The 9,120-nt window shown below is 37.8% G+C and overlaps 1 protein-coding gene across 1 annotated transcript; it reads right to left on the reverse strand.

Annotated features, from left to right (window-relative positions):
* Positions 1-5,540: 5,540 nt before the first annotated feature.
* Positions 5,541-7,019, reverse strand: LOC125238551 (chorion class B protein M2410-like). The gene is made up of 2 exons (XM_048145889.1): positions 6,896-7,019; positions 5,541-6,026 (listed from the first exon to the last, which is right to left on the reverse strand). The coding sequence occupies exons 1-2, from the start codon at positions 6,941-6,943 to the stop codon at positions 5,670-5,672; spliced, it is 405 nt and encodes a 134-aa protein (XP_048001846.1). The 5' UTR covers positions 6,944-7,019; the 3' UTR covers positions 5,541-5,669.
* Between the last annotated feature and the right edge of the window lie 2,101 nt (positions 7,020-9,120).

A 9,120-nucleotide genomic window follows, 5' to 3' on the forward strand; every position in this document is an offset into this window, starting at 1 on the left:
AGGCGGGACGTCACGCGAAACTTCAACGCACTGTACCGTCGTCATTTTTTGTCTACGAGAAAAAAGAAAAAAATACGTGACTAAAATTCTTTGATAATCTAACTGACGGAATAATTAGTTTTTTTTTAGTCGTCTCGCCTACACTTTTAATTAGTATAATTCCGTTTCATAACAAAAATTGATAAATATTTCCACCATTTGCTCAAAATTACGCAAGTAATTTCACAGAGTACTAAAACAATGATAACACATGAATTATAAAAGTTAATGTTTCAATGTTATTCATCAAACTTGAAAATGTGTCGACTGACTGTGTTGTTTTTGTGCTGCCAAGCATTTTTATTCAATGTAAGTAAGAAAGTAAAATTTCATCTAATTTTTAATTGTTTTATACCGAAAGATATACCTACAAACTTTTGCAATGTTCATCATATTTCAAGATTTTGCATAGCTAGTTAGGTAGTCGACAACTATTTTGTTTATTCTATGATAATTTTGCATAACGTAGCTTAACAATTGAAAATAATACTTACCCATTTTACAAATTCCCTACCTATTTATTACAAATAATTAAGTTAATTATAAATAATTACTCCTATAATAATATCTCATAAAACATATTAAATATTCACCAACCCATTATTTACTTTTTTACGTTTTTCTCATGAATTATAAAAATATGCTTTCTATTATCACATTTGTAGTTGTCAACCTTTGATCATTTACACTGAATCGATTGGATGGTTACCAAACTGTATTCAATAAATAAATAAATATTATTAAGACATTCTTACACAGATTGACTGTGTCCCACGGTAAGCTCAAGATGGCGTGTGTAGTGGTTACTCAGACAACGATATATATAATATACAAATATATACATAGAAAATGTCCATGGCTCAGGAACAAATATATGTGTTCATCACACAAATAAATGCCCTTAACGGGTTTCGAACCAGGGACCACGGCGTAGCAGGCAGGGTCACTACGCGTTAGTCCAAATCGGTAGTTAAATATAAATGATTAAAATAAAACTATGGAAACGGATTAAATCACGTATAACGAATTTAAAATACATCCCGACGTTTCGAACTCTATACAGCGTTCGTGGTCAACGGGTGACTATTACTACAACGGGTATTTTAAATTCATTATACGCGATTTAATCCGTTTCCATAGTTTTATTTCATGAGTAACTATCGCGGTAACCGAAGACAATATTATATAAATGATTAATTGATATTTATATTTCAGCAAGCCCGCGCGGTCCCCGTCTTTCAACTGGGCGGCAACAACCTCGGCAACCAACCATGCCTCTCCAACAACGTCATAATCGAGCCTTGCAACAACGTGGTCACCGAAGTAGTCCCCTCGCTCCAATGCGGTGACGTCTCCGTAACCGGTGACCTGCCCATCGGGGGAACCATCCGGGTCACCGGTTGCTTCCCCGTCTACGGAGTGGTTGCCGTTGACGGAGCGGTCCCCTCGGCAGGAACCGGCTACGTCAACCATTCGTGCGGTTGCGGATGCTCATAAGTTTAATAAATGATTGGTTGTTGTAATTTATTTTTGTAATTTATAAACCTTTTTAATAAAACTTTTGAAATGTGTGGAGACAAGTATTATTCTGAAGTTGTCGATATTTTTTTACTAACATTTTTTTTAACATAATAACTATGCCTTACCTACGGCACGATTCGAACTATAGTATTCGTTAAATATTACACCTAGATACGATGTTAATCAGATAGTTATGATGTTAATCAGATGTTATGACACTGTCAAAAATGATATTTTTCTTCTAAGACACATTATTTTGACATTTCTTAACACATCGCAGTAACATCTTTTGCACGTCTTAAATAGAAGTATTATTTGAAAACTGCAGTTAATGTTTTGTATAAAAATCTAGGGTCTTATGTAATTACCCTAATTATACATATAGTGACCTACATGACCAAGCAAAGCAATTTATGTTCTAGACATTCTAATTGGTTTAAATGACAGGTAAGGCCGTTTTCACATTATCCGATCCGATATCGGATGTCGGAAGGATTTCAATGGAGAAAATCCAAGATGGCACCTGTAATGTATGGGATATCGGTCCGACATCCGATATCGGATCGGATAATGTGAAAACGCACTTACTCAGTCCAGGTTATACATATATCAGGCAATTTTCTAGATTAGTCCACACTAGACAATCAAGTTTATTTGCATGATAATAGCCAACATAATGGGCAACCATTAAATTTGTCATGTGGTTTTCACTCATGATTGTGATATTTATCACAAACAAATATAATTATTAACACAACTCTAGGGCAATTAAATGGTCTAGTTTTTTCATTAAATACGGCCCCCTCCATTTATTTAAACTGTTAGGTATTACTAGAAAAGAAAGTAAAAAAGTCTATTCACTTAAGTAAAAGATAACTAGATAGTTATATGAGTAACAGACAGAAAAAAAATCATTGTCGAAAAATAGTACATTACGATACAAGTCCGAAAAAAAGGAAGATACGCATTTTCCTTTTCGCACGTGTATCGTACGACGTTTTTCAGTACAGATGGCCCTCAGAAATTTCGACCTGACATATAATGAATCCACTTCTCGCAATAGTGCGCAAAAAAACACCCTCTGCATTGAAATTTTTTTGGTGCCTCTAAATAATAGCTAAAATGGGCAAAAAATTTAAAAACTCACATGAATATTATTAAAGTAAAACGGGACTTAATCGCGTAAAACTTACGTTTATATTTAACCCGACGTTTCGGACATGACATTACGTCCGTGGTCACGGGTAGACTCAGACGGGTCAGTGGGTAGACTCAGACGGGTCAGTGGGTAGACTCAGACGGGTCAGTGGGTAGACTCAGACGGGTCAATGGGTAGACTCAGACGGGTCAGTGGGTAGACTCAGACGGGTCAGTGGGTAGACTCAGACGGGTCAGTGGGTAGACTCAGACGGGTCAATGGGTAATAGACTCAGACGGGTCAGTGGGTAGACTCAGACGGGTCAGTGGGTAGACTCAGACGGGTCAGTGGGTAGACTCAGACGGGTCAGTGGGTAAGACTCTGACGGGTCAGTGGGTAGACTCAGACGGGTCAGTGGGTAGACTCAGACGGGTCAGTGGGTAAGACTCTGACGGGTCAGTGGGTAGAGGGTAGACGGGACAACTACGATATTGCCTTTTTAACCCCCGACGCAAAAACGAACGAGGGGTGTTATAAGTTTGACGTGTCTGTCTGTGTGTATGTCTGTCTGTCTGTCTGTCTGTCTGTCTGTCTGTCTGTCTGTCTGTCTGTCTGTCTGTCTGTCTGTCTGTCTGTCTGTCTGTCTGTCTGTGTGTGTGTCTGTCTGTGGCATCGTAGCTCTCGAACGGATGAACCGATTTTGATTTAGTTTTTTTTTGTCTGAAAGCTGAGTTAGTCGGGAGTGTTCTTAGCCATGTTTCATGAAAATCGGTCCACTAGGTCGCGGTCGGGGGTTTTTTCAAAATTTTAATTTTGTGGTTAGGTTATGTCATTCAAGACTAAAATTGTGTGATTTGTGTGTCATGCAGTAATACCCGAGCCATAAAATCAGCATTCTTTCTTATCAAAATGTCACAATGCACTTGTTTTAATTTTAATATCAGCAATCAGTGTCATAACATTGATAATCGGACGTGATGTTGCGCCGATTATATTAGGTTATCGGTTCGGTATTTAGAACGATAACGAAAATGGCAATGACATTGCTTTAGATCACGTACTAATAGAGGAATAAGTATGGGAGGAGTTGTAACTCCATACATCAGTACATACATACATACATACAATCACGCCTGTATCCCATGAAAGGGTAGGCAGAGCACATGAAACTACTCAAGTGTCAGTGCCACTCTTGGCAAATAAGGGGTTGACAGAAAACGAAATTGTGACTTTGCAGTGACAGGTACACCCATACATCAGTAAATGCGAGTTATTTGTATAGGCATAGTTAAGTGACATCTAGCGACAATCACGCGTCAATCACGCGTCAAATAGCGTGAATGATTAGTACCACTACTAGATACTAGGTGTCACAGTGTCTCGTCTGCAAAAAAAATAATATTAGACCAGGGTGCGTAGCCGAATGGTACAAACGCTCACGAAACGCTCACGAAACGAAACGCTAGTAGACATCTATCCCTATCGCTCTTGCGTATTGGCGCGACAGAGCCAGGCTACGTTTCGTTTTCGTTTGGCGTCGGAGAAATGCCATTCGGCTACGGGGCCTGTTTACAACTTGTATCAAGCAGAAGGAATTGAAAACAGAATACTGATTAATACTATTGTAATATTAGCTAAAAATTGGTGAACATTAGACTTTTCGTTCGTCGCGACATCTATTGACAAGTAGCAGTAATAGTACATTACATCAGAGGCCGGGAAAATGAGGATTTCCGGCCAAGTGGGTATATAGATATACGGCCGAGCGAGCGTGCGAGCGAAGCCGGATAGGGATACGAGGCCGGGAATCCGTTTTTACGCCGAGGCATGTATAGTGTTTTTCTCAAACATACAATGAAATAAAAAATGTTGTCGAAATTAAAAAAAAAGTTACTTTGCAGGCCTAGGCAGTCCTCTCGAGTTGTTGCGCCCAAAAAGCGATACTTCCCAGCCCATTTTAAGGAACGTAAAGACAATATTGCATGTTTAAGAAAAGATAATTTACGCTAGTTGACGCGTGTTTTTCGCTAGATGTCACTTAACTATGCCTATACACATAACCCGCATTTACTGATGTATGGAGTTACAACTCTTCCCTTACTTATTTCTCTATGGTCAGTTGTCAGTTTCAACAGTGATATTTCTCCAAAAAAAATTGTTATTTTTGCCAATGGCATTATCCGGTGCATATCGTATTTAGAGTTAATATTTGACCTATTTTAAAATGTGAACTGGGTCATGTTTATGTAGAACCTAGGTACTCGTAGGCTAGGCAACTATCGTATTATACATAGATGATCTTGAATTATATTGGGATTAGTTGTCAAAGCGGACCCCAGGCTCCCAAGAGCCGTGGCAAATGCCGGGATAACGCAAGGAGGATGATGATGATCTTGAATTAATTACCTAAATAGTTTCATTGTTCCACTAATTTTGAACATTACAATATTTAATCATGACTTCTGATTGACTGATGGATTTCTTCGGGCATTGAACTACTTAGTACATGCTTACATTGCTTAGCTATTGCGTTTTTTACTTACTACTTCTAAATACCTATGTAAAAGAAGAAACTGACTGACTGACTCACTGACAGGCACATCAACGCACAGCCGAAACCGCTGGTCCTAGAGGTTCCAAAGGTTTCAATGTATATGTGTTCTTATTTTTGTACAATAAAGTGTATTACTACTACTACTACATACCTACACAGCCATAGCTAAACTCACACCTGTATTCCCAAATGAGGTAGGCAGAGCACATGAAATGGTTTGTTCCAGTGGCGCTCTAGACAATAAAGGAGTTGAGAGAGACCGAAACAATGATAAAACACAGTTTTTAATGTTTTAAATAGTTATTTTAATATCACTTAACTTTATATAATAGACTTAATTTGTAACTTATTGTATGAATAAATAAAATTACTTAATACATGACTAAATACTAGTCATTTTTTAAATTAAAAAAATATTTAGCATCTGACTAAAGCAAGATCAGCATTAGTCAACCCGCCCGCGAACTTCGCATTTGGCCCGCAAGGGTTACCCGTCTCCTGTGTTATAGATACTGTATTCCCACACCCATACTCAACAGTAGCTCGCCCTGTCGATGGTAGGGTCCCTTGCATCTGCACGGCGGTTAGGAACGGCATGGAGCCGGTAACGTCTAACTCGCCCTGCATACCTAAGTCAGATGTCAGGGAAAGTCCGGATGGTGCGATGGGGCAGGTGCAAGTGATGGATATGGGGCAACCTTCTGGGTTGACTAGCGTTTTTGTGAAGGCCACGATGGGGGGTTCGGAGTAGTCATAATACTGGGCGGTGATTGGCTGGAAATTAAATTGGTAGGGTTAGGTTGTGTTGCTAAATCGGCACATTTTAGTAACTTTGTTTAAAATACGCTGATCACGAAAGTGAGGCTTATGTACTTAATACAAAAGAGGATCAAGTGTTATAGAGAGCATAGCCTGTCATCTCTTGACACAAGCTTAAAACTTTTAAACCTCAGTTTTGACAATTTGGCACATATTCTTAGCTTGATATGTGTTAAAATGTCAAATATTAATATTAGCGCCATCTAGTCGAGCGTCCCCCAAAGGTGTAAGTAACGCCATCTAGGCCACCGTACCTATTTCTATATGGTTCTGAGGTACGTTTTTTTTCTTACACTGTAGCTGTCTATACGGAGTTACATATGTCTTTGTTAATACTCATTATAGGTATTCAAATAAAATAAAAACTTAATAAGATAATATTGTCTTCGGTTACCGCGATAGTTACTCATGAAATAAAACTATGGAAACGGATTAAATCGCGTATAATGAATTTAAAATACATCCCGAATCGCGTATAATGAATTTAAAATACATTTCTTGTATGTGGGTAGCTTTTGCACATTTTATTTTTTCCTCAGTCACCCGTTGACCACGAACGCTGTAAAGAGTTCGAAACGTCGGGATGTATTTTAAATTCATTATACGCGATTTAATCCGTTTCCATAGTTTTATTTCATTAATAAGATAGTTAAAATTATTGTGGTCATTTTTACTGTAGGTAGTTTTGATTCTGTTCTTGGCCATTTTCAGAATTTGGGACCCCACAATTGGCGTAAAGTTGTTAACAAAAAGTAACTCGATGTCAGTTTTGTGACGACAATTAACTAATAAATAAATAGGTTTATAAAATTACGGTTACTTACGGTTAAAACTGCAAAGGCACAGACAATTGTTGTGACACGAGTATACATTATAATTATTAAAATAAATACCTACTAAAGTATTAACTACTACTAATATGATTAAATATATTAGTAGCTGATTTATACTGTTTCTTGCCAAATAGATAAAATAAAAAGATAAAACATTTAAATGAAAATGTAATCAAATTTTAACATAGATTTTTATCGGCAACTATGTATATTTACAATTTTTATCGATTTAAGCATTGATTATTATAATGTAACATAATAAAGTTTATCATGACAAGCATATGCAACGTAATATAGGTAATATAAGTAATTGATATATTTTTTCAACCAGACATCTAGGCTGCCGTATCATTGTGCAAAATAGAAATTTCATCAAAATTCGTATACATTTGTATGTGTAATTTTTATAAAATTCGGCAGCAAACAAGCATACGGCTCGCCTGGTGGCAAGCAGTCTCCGCAGACTGTGGACGCCTGCAATGCCAGAGGTGTACAATGTACATAATTACATACGCGTCGCCGACACAAAACATCACGACCGGTCGGATTTGACGACCGGTCTGGCGCAGTCGATAGTGACCCTGCCTGCTACGCCGCGGTCCCGGGTTCGAATCCCGGTAAGGGCATTTATTTGTGTGATGAGCACAGATATTTGTTCCAGAGTCATGGATATTTTCTATGTATAAGTATTTATATATTATATATATCGTTGCCTAAGTACCCACAACACAAGCCTTCTTGAGGTTACCGTGGGCCTCAGTCAATCTGTGTAAGAATGTCCTATAATAATTATTTATTTATTTATTTTATTTATATCTGATGTAGGAAGGATGACAAAGGAAACTGTCAAAGTTGGCAACTTTTTAATATATATAATATTGGTTCTACATCCGATGTCGGATCGGATAATATGAAAGCGCACTAACATTCCGCACCCTCGTTGAGCTCTTACAGATTAGGTACAATAAAAGAGATTTCTTCAGTACAGATGTTGTTTTTTTTACGCACTAGTGCGAGAAGTGGTTCATTATATGCCAGGTCGAAACTTCGGAGGCTCATCTGTACTGAAATACATCGTAGTACGATACACGTGCGAAAAGGAAATTTGGAACTCGTGTCGATTTAAAACACTCCCTTCGGTCGTGTTTTAATTTATCGCCACTCGTTTCGAACTTCCTTTTTTAAGCACTTGTATTGTAATGTACTATTTTTAATCGCAATAAGAACACTTCGATTCTTTTCAAATCTCGGTTGTAAAAAAGTCGGTTAAAAGTAGGTATAATTATACTTTTTCACCACACCAACTGTTTAACGCTTACTTTGCTATTCGAAAACAGATAGCAAAATTGCATTTTATCGACAAGAGTGCAAAGTAATTTTATACAAATTTTAACTTGATGTCTTAAGCTGACTGGTAGAATTTTCCTATAATTGATAATTTTGAATCATGAATTATTGGATGAATTGACGGGATTTGATTTGGTTTCATGTTTTATAGTCAGTATTTTGTTCGTGTTGGTGTGGTGAAAAATTTTGTTTCACTCGGAGGCAAAGTTTGTTTAACCTTCGTGCCTTGAAACCCTCGCAACGCTCAACATTCCACTTTTTGAACCACTCGCTACGCTCGCGCTTCAATATTGGAATCTTTCGCTTGCTCGGGTATCAATATTGACACGTGCGGTTAAACAACAACTTTGCCTCGTTGTAAAACAAATACCTAACTATTGATGGAAAGATTTCTCCATTCTTTCAATTTGTCTTATAATAAATATTATAAATATGCTTCAATTCCACGTGAAATACGATCTCAGACCCCGTAGCCGAACCGAATGGCATTTCTCCGACGCGAAACGAAAACGAAACGCCGCGAAAGGTAGTCTGGCTCGTCGCGCCAATACGTAAGACTCGTAAGAGCGATGGAGATAGATATCTACTAGCGTTTCGTATCGTGAGCGTTTGTGCCATTCAGCTACGCAGTACGCACCCAGATGTCAGATGTCTGCCCTCTGCCAGAGGTCAGACGGTCGCAGGTTAATACAGCTAAGTAATAACATTATAAGCTAAAATTAGAAGTACCTAGAATCAGTACAGCTACCAGTAACTTTGCATAAGGCACAGCGGGTCAAATCTCGACTGGGGGGCAATTATAACTAATTTTTTTTTTTTCCATTTTTACACTAATGATGTTGAGTTGTAATTGTATCCACTGAATATGT

This window comes from Leguminivora glycinivorella, chromosome 24 (assembly GCF_023078275.1).
Source record: "Leguminivora glycinivorella isolate SPB_JAAS2020 chromosome 24, LegGlyc_1.1, whole genome shotgun sequence".
NCBI lineage: Eukaryota > Metazoa > Arthropoda > Insecta > Lepidoptera > Tortricidae > Leguminivora > Leguminivora glycinivorella.